Source organism: Mixophyes fleayi, chromosome 1 (assembly GCF_038048845.1).
Source record: "Mixophyes fleayi isolate aMixFle1 chromosome 1, aMixFle1.hap1, whole genome shotgun sequence".
NCBI classification, from domain to species: domain Eukaryota; kingdom Metazoa; phylum Chordata; class Amphibia; order Anura; family Limnodynastidae; genus Mixophyes; species Mixophyes fleayi.
This window is the reverse complement of record NC_134402.1, coordinates 174,125,853-174,142,382: the sequence shown is the minus strand read 5'-3', so window position 1 is coordinate 174,142,382 and position 16,530 is coordinate 174,125,853. Positions and strand designations below refer to the sequence as shown.

Genomic DNA, 16,530 nt, shown 5'->3' with positions numbered 1-16,530 from the left:
GTCGAAGGCATGGAGCAAATCAATTTCTGTCACTTGTTTCAACATATCTGCTGTTTTCATCTTTACAGCATCAACTGACTCAAAATGTGTCCCTTTAAGCACTGATATAACTTTTGGGAAAAGATCAAAATAGCAAGGTGCTAAATCGGGCGAACTTGGAGGATGTTCAAGTGTAGTAATGTGTTTGTCGGTCAAAAACTGCTTCACAGAAAGTGCTGTGTGAGCAGATGCATTGTCTTGGTGAAGAAAGAAACCATTTTTCCACAGTTGCGGCCGTTTCTTTCTGACCCTTTCTCTCAGCTTTTGCAAAACTTCCTTATAATAATGCTGATTAACTGTTGTACGTTCTGGAACCCATTCTTCCAAAATTACACCCTTGATATCACAAAAAACAATGAGCATTGCTTTGAATTTGGACTTGCTTTGATAAGCTTTTTTCACTCTTGGTGATGACCGTGTTTTCCAGTGCATTGACTGTCTTTTGGTTTCAGGATCGTACTGGAAGATCCAGGTCTTGTCACAAGTGATTACTTTATGAAACTGGTTTGGATCTGTGTCAAGTTGCTGCACAATGTCAACACAACATTCCTTGAGACATTCTTTTTGCTCTGATGTGAGAACCCTTGGGACCATCTTTGCACAAACTTTCGTCATGTTAAAAATCCTCACACAAAATTTTCCATACGGTGTCTTTGTCAATGTTCACGGATTCAGCTATCATTCGAACACTGAGTCGGCTGTCTTTTCGAGCAATCTGACTGATTTTTTTTTTTTTTCGTCGGTTCTTGAAGTGCAAGGTCGTCCAGGGTGTTCATCATCTTAGACATACTCACGTCCCTCGCTAAATCTTTTGTGCCACTTAAACACACTCGCACGAGACAGGCAGTCATTCCCATAGGCCGTAGTAAGCATTTGAAAACATTCTGTTGGTGTTTTGTGCAACTTTACTAAAAATTTCAAATTGACACGTTGTTCAACTTTTAAACTTAGCATTTTTTCAGCACTCTACAGAAAACACAACCAAACTAATGATGACTCACAATCAACTGAATGTTGTAGAGCGTTGCAGCTTGTCATGCAGGTTCAGACCGGTTCAAGGTTACTACGTATGCAATTATAACCGGTTCTGACTGCTTTGTTTACTAGGTGGAATCGGTCTCCTTATTTAATAGACATACCTTGTATATTGTCAAATCAAAACAAATATTTCAAACCTTTCCACAAATTACTAAATGAAAAGCAGAAATGATTGAATCTTAAAAATATTCATGCTCCAAGCTTAAATTTGCATAGGTATGATGATGATACATTACATGAATAGTCACACAATTTGTTAATTGACATCTGTAAATACAAATATTGATGCAATCTCAAAGAAACGAGCACAATGTCAGTAGAAAGATTTTATTGACAATAAAAGTGTATTGTAATAGATGATGAACGGTCGAGGGCAAAGAAGTATTTTGACAGTTCTCTCCTCTTCCAACTATAAATTATTTGCATCTTTTGAACCCTCCATTGTTTCAAGGACGAATGAGCTTTGAACAATATTGCTACGTCAGTGTTCAAAGTTTAAAGAGACCTTTCCAACAACATTACTGGCTGCATTGTGGTCTAAGGGGGTTAAAACTTTTAAAAATCTGTTTGTTTTTTATTTGTATTACTTTATGATTTACTATTGACAAAAAAGGTTAAATGTCTTTTTATATTGTTAAAGAGCAGTGGTACATTGAAATGTTGTATTCCATTTGTATCCTAATGTTGCAGCAGGTGATACATTTCTTTGTTTCTGATTAAAACAATGTGGATAAGGGTAATCCATGCAGCAAAACTATATGAAGAGGGCTTAGTGAGCAGACATTATAGTCTATTTAAATTTAAGTGTCTTCCTCTCAGAATGTTTGGCACACATTGGGCCTGATTCATCCAGGAAGGTAAAGCAAAACAAAAAGTAGCTTTGCACCTATGGGTGGGGCATGTCCTAGATCAACTTTAAATTTCATTGCAAAAATAAAGCAATCAAGTATTTGTGTGCTATATGAAAAAAACATCCAGTATTTAACTTATGTGCAAAAGAATAAACTAATTTGCACCCCTTGCATTGTAACATGGTTTGCCCAGGAGAAAATGTACTTTTTTTTTTTTTTTTGCCTTGCTTTCCTTAATGAATTGGGCCCAATGTCTGTAACAGATCCACAAATCTATATTGTAACACTTTTTACCTGCCATATAAGAAAAGAGCATTGTCATGTCAATTCTTATACTTTGTTTTACTTTTGTCTCTTTACAGCTACAACAGTCTTCATATGTGTCCATAGCAAGCAATGCAGGAATATCAAGTAATCAGGGTTCACAGAACCAGCCCAGGGTGCCACTGAATGGGTAAGTAAAATGTATAGTTCTATGACAATGCTTGCTCATATGTCTAGAAATGTGACTACATTATTTTTCGCAATTTGGGGCAAGCCGTTATTCTTGAACTTCATTCTCCAACAGAGCAGTGAATTGATAGATGCCAAGGCTAGTCTATCGAAGTTAAAAATATACCCCTGTTCCAGGACATTGGTGCAAATTCTCATTCTCTCATCTTAAAGTAACTTTTTGTCAACCCTTTTCAGCTTGGGGGCTTAGAATTAATGCACAATTAATTAGAATTAATGTGCAAAAGAGCTTGCAAATCATACACTTAACATTAAAACTTGTATTACAAGGTGATGTTTGTGGAAGTACACACACTTCAGAATTGTGTTGCACGCTAATAAATTAAACCCACAGGCTTCCCTTAAGGCAAATATGAATCCAGAAAAAATCCTAAATGCTACTAATGAATGTAATTGAATGATCTATAATATATTGGATGTATCACATGCAATTGGTTGACTGTAAAGTGCTTAATTGACATTAGTATGTTGTTTTGGAGGTGAAAGATTAAACATTGAACATGTATACACTACACTCAAAAGTTTTTATTGAAATTTACAGTTTAATGTGTTTGGCATTCTTTCTTCAATGGACGTCAAATATTATTCAGGAAGTTATTTACAACACTGTTGCAGAAGTTCCCACAAATGTTTTGCAGTTGAAAGTTGCTTTGCTTTCGCTTTTCTGTCCAGTTCATACCAAACCAGCTCGATGGGGTTTAAGTCTGGAGACTGTGCTATTCCATGATTTGAATCCTTCCGTCTTGTTCTATTCCTTGAAGGTAGATTCGACATAGCCTGAACGTATGTTTTGGGTCATAATCTTGCTGTACGATGAACTCCTGACCATAGTCCAAGCTTTTGACTCTCGGAAAGCTGTCTTCTGATTCTGTTGTGGCTTTCGGTCTGCCAGACCTCTTCCTGTCAGTTTTCTCCAGTTTCCAAGTGCCCTTTGATGGTTTAGTAAACTACTAACTAACACTTTTAGGCTTTATTTGTAATTTCTGTAAAGCAAAAACCTACACTTTTAAGTGTTATAATGGTCTGCTGTTATGCAGAGACTGGATTTGTAATCGACAAAAATTGGGGCACCTGTAGGAATTGTGTTAGCATCAACTTTCAAGGCTTCATGTACTTCCATTGCTGCAGATCAGCTTTAAGTTGTTAAACCATTACTTGACTTGTTCTCTGCAAAAAAAGGTATTTGGTATTGTGTACATTTACATTTAAAAATATATACTTCATTATTCATCCTATTTGGATGATACTGCTTAACCTTGGTGTATAGAGGGTTCTGTGCTGGATAGGCACTAAAACTAAACTTGTTTGACCTCTAGATCCTCCCCCTCTATACCCTTCTAACAATAGCTCCTCCGTTATTAATTTAGATCTGTGTAGTAAAATACTCTTTGATTTAGTAGTTGGGCAGCAATTTTAAGTTAATTTGTTTTTAGTTGTGTATAAATATAATTTACTTTGATCTCTGTGCTTTCAGCATAATTTCTTCAGAATCAACAAGTCGTCCAAGAAAGCCGTGCAACTGCACAAAGTCACTGTGCTTAAAATTGTAAGTAGATGTTTTATGTAATGTTGCTTGTGAATGTGAATGAGCATGTATATTCTCATGGAAACATTGATTGTTTCATTTGTTTTTCTAATGTTTCAGGTATTGTGACTGTTTTGCTAATGGAGAATTTTGCAACAACTGCAATTGTACAAACTGTTACAACAACCTGGAGCATGAGAATGAACGACAGAAAGCAATTAAGGTGAGCAGAAGAGAATCCATACATTTTTTTTTATTTTTTTTTCAGCACATAATTTTATACTTTAAGAAAATGAGTCTTTATTCTCCTTTTGTAGATTTAGCTTAGGCAGCCTTTGGTTTTACTATGTTAACGCAGCACTAGGACCTGGAGCAATTGTAGCTCTGCCCACTCCCCAGATCCTTCTTGTTGCAGCTTTTTTCTTGGGGCTCCATGGTTCGTCTCAGAGGTCCAGCTATAAATTTGGGCTGTGTGGGGGAGAGTCAGACATTGTGGCTTCTGAATGATTCTGTTCAAACCCCTCTTGTGCAGCCAATTCAATGTGGTAAATGAAAGTGTTCACCACTTTAGGTGGTAGTGCAATTTAACCTATAAATCCAGGCAAGCATGTTTGGGCTTCTCAATAATGGGAAAGCCACACATGCAAATCTCTGGTGATCATAGCAAAATGTCAGATTTAAGTCATTGTGCTAAATTTCATAATTATATTATTGGTCAGTTACTTCATGTTTGGTTTTACTCTCTAAAAGTGACACTGTGGGTACAATACTGTTATTTTACTTTAATTGTCTTTTTTTATAGTAATCAAAAAGTATAAAAGGTATTCATAGCTTTTCCCAAGACTGAATCATGCACAATACCTATATTAGTGCCTTTTATGATAATGTATTTGCAGTAAAGCCTCTAGTTTTAACACATGATAAATACTGAATAAATAAATTGAATGCAAAGAAGAGGAAATGGCAATATCTTCAACGTGTGAATGTAAACATGGAAAAGCTGCGGGAAAAGTACTGCTGGCACAATAGATTTTAGATGGGAGATATGGCACAGACACTCAAGATATTGTAGTGTAGTGTTAGATATATAGGGGCTGATGCAGATTTGGCTGCAAAAGGGGGGTTTTTTAAATTTAAAAAATCTGGACATAAAAATAGCATGTTTATCCCCATTTGTTGCAATTCTGCTGTGGCATATGCACCAGATTTATTCTGGATACAAGTCACTGACAATTACATCCTGCTTGTGCCCATGTTTTTATTCATTTGTGTTCTGTGCAACAAACATATTCATTATCAAAAACTTCTCTAATACAGCAGCAACAACTCCCATTCTCATGGAAAAAACATGTAATATTGCTCACTTGTACAAAAGTTTAATATGTGCTCCAGCAAGCAGCCAGTTACTAGCGGTTCGCTAGTGCCCGGAGACTTAATTAACGTAATCAGCAGCTGCAGCTATTTACACTTGCCTCTGACAACCCCGCAAATAATACGTCCCATGCTCATTTTTGGGGTGTGTTTGAATGTGTGGGGTTTTTATTTGTTTGTTTTGCTTTTGTTGTTCCCATCATGTACTTTTATGTTGATCCAATTTTTCAGGCATGCCTTGATAGAAACCCAGAAGCTTTTAAACCAAAAATTGGAAAAGGGAAGGAAGGAGAATCTGACAGACGGCACAGCAAAGGCTGCAACTGCAAACGATCAGGGTGCCTAAAAAACTACTGTGAGTGCTATGAGGTAAGTCTGTTTTTTCATTAACTGGTGGAGCTATTTGTCTGGAGTTTGTGGGTGAACACAAAGGAACTGGTTCAAAGAGGTGAGCCAATTTAGACACAATCTTGTGCAAATTAGCTTCTGTTAATGTATAATCTGTTTTAAGTACTACAGCATACATGCAGCCCACCCATCTCATATTCCTTTTTTCTTTTTCTTTTTTTCTTTTTTTTTTTTTTTTAGCTGGATATGGATAAGTGGGTAGTTGCTCAGGGTAATGGAAAAAAAATTGAAGCAAGGTGTTTTTTTAGCAAGTCATGCTTTTTTATTGTTTGTTAAGTTCATCTTGTGCCAGCAGTCAGGAATTCATGTTCGTCTTCTGGATGCTTCCCACTCTACTCGGTTGCATACTGCAAGTGAGTTTCCCCTCCACATGTGCAGTTTACAGATCACACGTCAAACATGTTTGTCATGTCATTGTTGAGTTGAATGTGTGACAGTGGAGCTAGGCACCAAGTGCCAAACCTAAAGAAGGATGTCCACCTTCGTATATATGTCTAATCAGGTGCCACAGTCACAGGGGGACACCCCACCAGTCTAAAAGTATTCAGGTATTTATATCTGGAGCATGCAATGTTTGAAGGGCGCTACAAAATAATGTGGCTCTCTGTAAGCAAAAGGGAGGAAAGGGTTTCTGTATATTTAAAAAAAAAAAAATCCCCATATATTGCAATCTTTTTTTTTTTTTTTCACACGTGCAGTAATTAATGACATATTTGTGTAAGGGTGTGTTAAAGAACCTGTATTTACGCCATAATTGCACACGCTATCTTCTTATTCTATTTCTGGATACGCTTGTTACATTATCATATGCTTTTACACTTTCCCTCTTATGACACATCTACTTCAGACCTTTAAACCTAATTTACTGTATCACACAGATTTATATTTATAATATCTCCTGTATCAAAACATTATAAATTTATAACCACAACGCAGATATATATGTATGAAATAGAATCTTGTGTGTGCATGTGACTGTGTGCATTGTAAGAAGTTTCATTATGGTCTGAGATGCATACAAAGTCACCATCCAAAATGGCTTGCTTACAATGCTTTGTTACAAGCACATGTTGGCTCAAAGGCCTCACTTACTAACAATGTAAAGTCAGCAACAGGCCCTTAGCTCATTACAATCAGTATCGGCTAGTCCACCACAAATAGCTCTCTATTCAGCAGTTATCACACAACGTCCACAAATATTTCTTGTCTAATGGGAGGAGATATCTACAGACTTCCCAGCAATATCCAAAGAAAGATTTCCATGTTATCACACATCCGTTTAACTAGTAGCCATTACACACATAGGGGGGAGGGGATGAGTGCACACACCAGCCAGACAAGCTACCAAATACAGTCAGTATTAAAATCAACAACCAGAACTTCAATATATATTTACAGTGATACACAATACAGTATGAATCTTTATCTAGCAGATATTCACAAGCTATATTATACAGTGTCACACAATGTAGTCAAATGCAATGCAACTATAATTCCCAAGTAAGTATTCCCAAACTTATAATCTTCCTAAATAACAATATCTCTTAATATTCACTTACAAATGTACACTTCATAAAAGCTATATCACATGGTCTGTGACTTCATAACAAAGCTAACACAGATTTTCTGCCACAATAACCTCTATACTAACTCCCAATAATATCACTTAACAATAATACAATAATGTAAAGACATCTACAGTATTTCATATATTTTAACCTTAGACTTAAATATGAGTAAAATGTACACTGTATATTAGTAGTTTATTTTCTCATGTTCAAAACATTACCGGCGCCCTGAGGGGCACATGTAGCAAAATCCTTGTGTCTGTCAGACAACTATACAAGTTCTGTCTCCCAATTTGGACACTATTTCCAAGTCCAGTTTTCAAGAGCCTTTAGTCTTCACAAAGGTTAATTACAATACTTCTGTGGGATGGGATGATGTATTTGATTGGAGGCCAATTGTTTTGATATGTAAATGTACCTAGCCTCACACTTCCCCTCAGACAAGAGCCATGCACCTTGACACAGTGGAGGAGGAGAGACAATAGTTATTTAGTGAAGGAAAATATATATATATATATATCTCCTCTTTAGGGTGCAGCATGATTGTGTATTGTTTGGGACTTTTAATCCATTTTTGTTATGTGTTTGTTCTACAGGCTAAAATCATGTGCTCCTCGATATGTAAGTGCATAGGTTGCAAAAACTTTGAGGAAAGCCCAGAGCGTAAGACACTAATGCACCTGGCAGATGCGGCAGAAGTGAGAGTACAACAGCAAACTGCAGCCAAAACGAAGCTGTCCTCTCAGATCTCTGACTTGCTCACAAGACCAGCGCCATCGCTAAGTAGTGGAGGAGGAAAGTAAGTAGTTTTTCATTCTTGATACCTTGCAGAATCAAGTTGTACAAAATGCGTTTTTTGTAGTTTTTTATTGGCCTGATCATCTTTTGTTCATCTGCTATGTCCTAAACATGGATGGAGTCTGTGTTTTGTTTGTAACTTATTGCGACCACATTTAAGGACAAAATTCTTCATAGATTCCTATTTATTTTTTTTATTCCCCTTTGCCTTTTTTTTTATTATTATTATTTTTCGCTGCTTAGCCTCTTTATCCTTACCCAGATATGCCTGCTGCTTTAAAATAGTTTTTTTGGTTTACATATTTTGTACAAAATGTTGTACATACGTTCTAACCTGAGGGGATGATTCTCTTAACCAATCTCTGCTAGAAGTGTTCCTGTTACACAGCAGTTAATAAGATGTTTAAAATCAATGTTATAAATTAGTTTAAACGCAGTCGTTGCCTGGGACAGGTTTCTAGTTTATCTGTGATCTTCACATGTATTACTTACTCTGTTTCCTGCATCCATTTTAGGCTTCCATTTACTTTTGTTACAAAAGAAGTTGCTGAGGCTACATGTGAATGTCTCCTGGCTCAGGCGGAGCATGGCGAGAAACTCTCAAAATCCAAAGCTGCCACGGAGCGTATGATCCTAGAGGAGTTTGGGCGTTGCTTAATGAGGGTGATTAACTCTGCAGGGAAAGCAAAAAGCGACCCGTACCCTATGAGTTGCTAAATAAGGCAGACTGATCAGCACAAGTGATCTGTTATTGTGGCTACGAGGGGGAGATGGCTTTTATATAATGTATAGAGAAATCACTGCCACAACTAAATACTTTAAGCCTTTGCTCTCCATCCATGAATACCAATGTGCTGGTTTTGAAAGTGACATTCTTCAATGTACATTGCAACAAAAATCAGATTTTATGAAAAACAATTATACTTTTTAAATATTGCAGTTGACTCATGCTCATCTCTCACTCTTAAGTTCTAAAACGATGACGACACCCTAATGGTGAATTCTTTATTCTTGTTTTGTTTCATGTCATGGTTGCGTTTCTTCCAATTACTGTGTCCTATAATAGACAAAATTACCGAAGTTTTTTTGTTTGGTCTAGTATGGTAAGTTCTAAATGCAGTGTGGATTGTTGTGCTCCTGTAAACACTGACAGTAACTACATGTTAATAGACGTGTTTAGTAATAAATATGAGGCCTTTGCATCTACAAGAAGACATTGAAGAAAGGATGTAAAAGTTATCTTACAGCAGGTAGAGAAATGCAAATTGAAGTAGATAATATATTATATTATAGGTTGCTAACATTATCCACATTGCAGAGAAACTGATGTTAGATCTTTGCTCCAATGTATTTTGTATTCACAACTGTTTTCAAGCTAACAATAACTGTGTTATGTCTTCTTATGAATAGCCATTAGGAAAGAAAAACCTTATTATATATATTTGAAGTCCGATAAAGAATGAGGACATAATAATGTTCAATTTGCTTCACTTTCCCGGTATCGTCTAATGTTATCCACCACTTAGAGCAATCTATGCAATAATAATTTAAATAGTAAAGGAATTAAGTTTAGCTTTTCTCCCTACACCCACAAAAGCAAAAAGCTTCTCACAAATAGGATATGTATATTCTCTTATCACCTGTGTTTTATGCCTACACAGAAGAAAAATAAAGAGTACACATGCTAAGCATAGTTAAATAAAAATGCTTACTAGGTGACTGGTCTAATATATTAATCGCAACTTCAATTAAGACCATCAACCATTTTAGTCTTTGGGGAGAGGGTTATGTTTTACAAGTTTTTACAGAAGTTATGGTTATTACTGTATGCATGAACATAGACTACCATGTTGAGTAGTCCAAGGTTGGAAATTAAAATTTAGTGTTTTCTTAGTAAACACAAAGTTTGATTGGCAACAATACCTTTTTTTAAATGTATTCCTTTTAAACATGTTTGCTTTTAAAGTGGATCTCCATTATTATTTTTATCTTTAAATTGGTAATTAGATTTATTATTTTCTTGCTGCTTGATAGAAAATATTTTAAGCTCAGCAGTTTTTCTGCAGCGTTAAATGAAAAGTCCACCTGTAGGGTATTGTGCATATTCTCTGTGAGAGTGTGTATAAAGGTTTGCTTCTCCTTCTGGTTGTCGGTCCATATACCGCTATCGTCAGTTTGAAATGGTTTCCCTATCATGATCACCATGCCATTAGCCCTGACATCACCATTCATGCTGGGGAATTGAAACCTGTGTTGCCAGGCTGAATGGGGTGTCTGTGAGGTTTATCCATTTGCCAATTTCATATTTTAAATGTTTTTTTTTTTCTGATGGTCTGTTTAAATCATGATCATGCAGATATGTTAGAGGCCCTCTCATATTGTGTATAATTTTAAAGGCAGTTCATTAGCAAATGTGACCCTTTGTTTTAGCATTTTAGATGTGAAGATAGATTTGGTCTGTAGACCTGTAAGGATTTACTGTATTCCAGAGTGAAAAGCAGACAGATATACCCGTAAGTTTTAATAGGTTGTTGTAATATAGTGAGGCAGGGTTAGTTAGAAGTAATATTTATTCTGTTCTCTTTCACTACTTTCTCCTAGGGAGGGCAATTTAGCATTATTATTATTAACATTTCTTTATATAGTCCCAGAATATTCCGTAGTATTTTACAATTGGGAACAAACCATTATAAAAGAGAACTGGACATTGACAAATAAGTTTTTGACAAGTTCAGTGAGCCATGCAGGAAAGCAACATTGCCAGGATCAATGCTGTTACTTCCAAGATTCAAAAGCAAATCAATTCAATTAGAAAATGTTCCTAATACTATATTACAAAAGACCTGCAAAATGTTATCATGTAACCCTGTTTTCCACTTTTTGAAGCATAACTTGTAACTGGCTACCGAATCAAGAAGACAAGATGTCGTACATTTTTACCAATAATAGTGTGGAAATAATAAATAGTTAAATAGTCATATATTTGGAAGTATAGTCATTTGGATAATAAAAAGGGGGTGGGGGGTTATGGTTGTTGTTTTTTTTTGTTTTGTTTTGTTTAGAATGTAGTTTAGGAATATGAGCACTTACAGAAGGTATCTGCAGATCTAAAGTCAAGACCACCCTCCTGGGGAAAAAAAGGGAATTTAGCAGTTAAAATCAATAAATCTTTCCCATCTTTTTGTGCGATAACTTTACTTGTGCATAGCATTAATTCTGTGATTGTCAACAATGTATAAATGTATATTAGCGTGTGTAGATTATGAGACCGATTTCACTTTGTGTATGTGTTTTGTAGTGCAAGAACTGTTAGTGTTGTACATAGTCTGTGCTTGATCCCCCCTATTGCACCTTTTTTTTGTGATGTATATTTATACTTTGTGCAGGAAAATGTGAATTTTAAAATGCAGTTGTAGATTATGTATAATAACATTTTATGGGCTTGTGAAATTAAGGTGCAAATACTTCTAGTTTTTTAAACCATAATCTGATTCTGAGTTTCAGTATGCCAGTATTCTTAAAGTGAAACTAAACCTAGAAATGAAAACCGCTTATTAAACACTGTATAAGTGGCATTTATACATTGCAATGATCTTCCAAGTAAAAAGCTTTTATGACATTTGAGTAAAATCAAGGGGGTTTATTTACTAAACTGCCAGTTTGTAAACGTGGAGATGTTGCCTATAGCAACCAATCAGATTCTAGCTGTCATTTTGCAGAATGTGTTAAATAATTGGCAGCTAGAATCTGATTGGTTGCTATAGGCAATATCTCCACTTTTTGAAACCTGTAGTTTAGTAAATATACCCCAAGATCTTAGTTCATCCTCCTCTACAGTATGAAGATATTTGTTCAGGTTTAGTTTGACTTTAGGTCTGTGCTCAGGACTTTCTCTACTCCCATCAGTGTATTTTATGATCATAGGGGAGCACAAGTGGATCAAGCAGTGACACATGTAGCTTGTTTGAGTCACAGATGGAGCAACATGTTCCAGATTGAATCTCTAGTTTCAGGAGACTCTCAAACAATGCAATGGGGGTCTTAAAGAATGGTTTGAAAAATAGTGCACTAAGTTGTAATTGCTGTTTATCACACTGATCTACCTATAACTTTACGGATTTATGTGATATTAGGCCCTGCAGCTTGGTTGATTTTGACTTTAAATTGTTTGACCTTTTCTGGTTTTGAACTTTTTTTTTCTCCTTTCTTTTTTTTAATCTTGTTGCATAAAACTGCTGAGTAAAATGTATGGCCATGTGCATTCACCTTTATTCTATTTGAAGATTCTTTTGTCTTTTTCTAATTCTGTGTACATCTGAAAGTAGAATAACAGACAATTTATATTTACTAGGACTATACAAAGATAATACTTTCTATATTGTACAAAGGAAAATCACAAAGAAAAAATAAACATTTATACTATTCTCTAATTATGTGTTTCTCTTTTGTTTTTACATACACGAGTGATGCTGTTAAAATATATTTGCTTGTTTTACACTATCTGTACTTGGGCTATATGAATGGTATTTTAAGGGATATTCCCAAGGCTACGGGAAGAATACTTTTATATGTTATTGAATGCTAATGTTACTGCTTAAAATACATGATATTGAACTTGTATTAAGTCACTGATGCATTATATATACTAATGCAGGGTTGATATTAGACAATTTGGGAATATGGCCCAATAATAAGTATGTTTGTTTCATTATGTATACATCAGGTGAGAGTACACCCACTTTCTAATCTGTGATCTACAAATCAAGATCTAATTAACAATCATCGAATTCTCACCAAATCCTCAAATTTGATACATCGAATCTCATGTGACAAAACAGGTTTTGTGGATGCAAACTACCCCCAAATCATCACCAATGAGCTTGTTGGCTGGTATGAGGCTTTTGTGGTAATACTGTCTTTGGTTTTTTACCAAACATGGCATTGTGCATTAAGACTAAACAATGTACCTTGATCTTTTCTGTCCATAGGACATTGTTCTAGAAGTATTGATTTTTGTCCTGCAAATCTAGCAATGTTAGGTTTGTTTGTCCTTAGGAAAGGGGGTTAAGGAGAGAAAGGGCTTTCTCCTGGCTAAGCTTCCATGAAAGCACTACTTGTTTTTTTGGTTTGTTTTTTTTATCATGATAGTCATGAACTAACAGACCTAGATGTGGCTTTTGGATTCTTTGTAATTTCTCAGAGCATCGTATGGTCTCATCTTTAAGTGATTTTGTTGGAGGCCTCTCTCCTGTTCAGATTCGCAGAAGTAATCGGTGTACTTTACTCAGAAATGGAGCTTGATTCCAAGATTAGACACAGCTATAATAAGTATGCCTAGAAGAACCATTCCACTAGAAAATGGTGGTCCTTTAAGAGATTATATGGACAGGAAAGCAAAAATTTATTTCAAAAAGATCCATGTTTCACCTGGACCCACAAGAAAGTCAGGAGTGGCTATAGTTTCAGTAGCCAGGGCCTTAAGGTGATGTGGTGAAAACCTCAATACAGACATCAAGGAAAAAATTTACAGATTTAACAGTTTAAGTGCCTGACTCCCGGGAAGGTAGAGATTCTAGACCCCCTTCCCCCTGGTTCCTGGAGCCAACGGACTTTTCAGCGCCATTTTACCTCACTTTGTCATCGGACCCTGCTGTGCTCCTCCTAACGGGTCAGTTTTTTCCTTTTCCTTTTTTAAACACTTTCTCAATAATTGATTGTCTTTTAGAGTGTGTGTTGGTACTTGTGAGACTGTCGGTCAAATTATATGCAGTGCTGATATATAATACAGGATGTTTACAGCTGAGGGGGTATCACATATACTTTATCAAGTCCTATTTGAACCCATAATATATTTATTCCTGCATATATTCTACTATTATATATTCTGATGAACAGTAATTTATAATTAGTGGTTGTGTGACTTTGGTGTAATTTTTCCCAGTTGCCTTCTTAAAGGTCCCTTTGTCAGTCACCATGATTGACAAAGGGACCTCTAAGTAAACTTACCTCTAAGGCAACTGCTGCAAGGTCTGTGACGCATTATAATTGTACAAAATGTAAATCAAAATTATCTTGTGGACAGTCTGGCCCGGAGGCCCTGTGTACGGCTTGTGAGGTGGAGATCTGGGAACACAGCCAGATTCAGTCTGTGTCTACACCCGCGGAGGAACCTGCTTGGCTGCGTCCATTGACATCGACCTTAGCAGACCTCAAAAGGGTAATATCACACTGTGAGGTAGGTCAATCTTTCACTTCTAATTCTGCATCAAAACAGTCAGGCTCACAATCTGGACAGACCTCTACAGAGATGCACTTTCCTGATGGCACTAGTAGGTTGTAAATATATATAATAAATAATAAAAAGCTGCAGTCACAAGGTAGTGGATATACCTTAAGCAATAATACAAGAAAAAAAGTGTCTGCGCTATTCCACAATCTGTACCATATAAAAAGCAAAAAAGAGGGTCATATTCAGTTGCATAAGGAGAAATTGACAGATAATATAAGGTATATATAAAATATTTATTAATAAAGATCCTGTATAGGATCTTAATATAAACTGAAATAAGCCTGATCATGTAACACACATGGTAAACGTAGCATGTTTAAAAGCAATCACAAGTAAATATAAAACGAAAAGAAATTGCACATAGACCTCTTGGAAACAAGATTAGTTTGCAAAGCAATTTAACATCAATTACAGGGAAAACATCGAAGAGTCAAAACTCTGGTGATCTTCATAAATTATCACGGAGGAACCAGGAGCCAAGTAATTGCTATTTCTGCCATTATTATGCTTTGGGAAGAAAATAATGTAAAGGCAATATCCGCATTGCATGTAGCAGACAAGCGGAACATACAAGGCTGCTACCTCGCACATAAATCCATCCAGGGAAGTGGAGTCTAAATCGGAAAGTATTCCAGCTTCTTATAAACAAGTTCAGTCTTCCACATGTAGACATAATGGCTTCAAACCAGAATGTCATAGTACCCAAATTTCTTTTTCTGCACAGATTTCCAGGAACAAAAGGAAAAGATGCTTTGGCACTTCCATGGATGTTCCAGTTGGGGTACATCTTCCCTCCATTTCCTCATCTGAGGAAAACCAAGGAGAAAACAGAAGTAATAGCTATTTTATTTTGACCAAGACATCCTTGGTTCCCAATAGCATGGAAAATGTTAAGAGAAAGGCGATGGCCTCTAACTCTTTGGGTGGATTTACTAAATCAAGATCTAGTTTTACATCCACATTTAAAGCCCCTAGCTTTGAAGGCTTGGAGATTGAACAGAATTTTCCCAAAGATAAAGAAGTTTCAGAATTTGATCTGTACACTCCTACAGGCTAGGGAATATAATTCTTCCATTATTTACTATAGATTCACACCAAAACAGAAATGGTTTCCACATTCTAAAGTTACTTCAACTTCAGTGACCATTCCACACATTTTAGAGTACACATTGGAAAGGATATACCTCCTAAACAAGCTACGTCCAGATGAATAAGAGAGTGATCGTACAGGCATACAAGAAGAGTGGGCAGCAACTATATGAAGTACTGACAGCCTATTCAATATGAGCGACAGCTACTTATTGGGCAAGGAAGGCTACGGCTTCACCTTGATGTTATATGATCAGGAAATTTTCAATTTAACAGACATGTTCATATATTGACTGATTCTAAGTTGCGCTCGGTGTGTATTGCTTGGGTACATCCCATAGTACAGGCTTACCATAGAGGAGTGAAGGGGAAAATTGCAAATTATCTCCATGGCAGCCCAGTATATTCCCAACCGGTTTGTTTTTTATATATTTCAGAAGATTGCTTAGGAAGTACTCGCAAAAAAAAAAACTAGGAGGAACTAGCTTAAATACGTTCTCATGGGCATTTTTGTTTGACTGCTCACTACCTAAACAAAATGGAAGCAAACCCATAGTAAAAGCTGCCATGAAGCACTTTGAGGAAAAGGATTTAATGGTGAGATAATTAGCATTTTGGTCTTTGGCATGGTGTTAACACAAATCAGAATGCTTTAGACTGAATTGGCAAAGGCTCTGCTTATAGATAGGGATGGTAAAACGTATTAATGATCAACTAATGAAGTGCGCTTGATTGGCAGCACCTGGCTTAATTATCTTCCTTATTGATATGGAAATAGTGAGGGTGTGTTTTCACTTTTTCATGGCTTCTTCGTGTTAGCTTATTTTGTTGTTTTGAGGATATTCAGATTAATCGCTGTGCATGGAGCACATATCCAGCAAGGGTTAATAACTGTCATGTCATGTTTATATAGCCTTATAAAAGAAGCTTATGGCGCTTGCTCTTCCTGCATTGTTCTAGGGAAAAACCCTCTGTGGATGCTACTCTTTTCTTTGACCGTTACAAGAGCTGTGATTTATCAGTGGCCTGGGCTCCACTTCT

At 36.2% G+C, this 16,530-nt stretch overlaps 1 protein-coding gene across 1 annotated transcript in view; it reads left to right on the top strand.

The window, feature by feature from the left end:
• The window catches only part of LIN54 (lin-54 DREAM MuvB core complex component), a 42,603-nt gene extending 30,062 nt beyond the window's left edge, over positions 1-12,541 (top strand). The window contains exons 9-14 of the mRNA XM_075204244.1: positions 2,291-2,382; positions 3,916-3,987; positions 4,087-4,189; positions 5,569-5,706; positions 7,910-8,112; positions 8,627-12,541. Of these exons, the coding sequence (XP_075060345.1) occupies positions 2,291-2,382; positions 3,916-3,987; positions 4,087-4,189; positions 5,569-5,706; positions 7,910-8,112; positions 8,627-8,828 (810 nt within the window). The 3' untranslated portion in view covers positions 8,829-12,541. The remainder of the gene's footprint in view (positions 1-2,290; positions 2,383-3,915; positions 3,988-4,086; positions 4,190-5,568; positions 5,707-7,909; positions 8,113-8,626) is intronic.
• Positions 12,542-16,530: the final 3,989 nt, after the last annotated feature.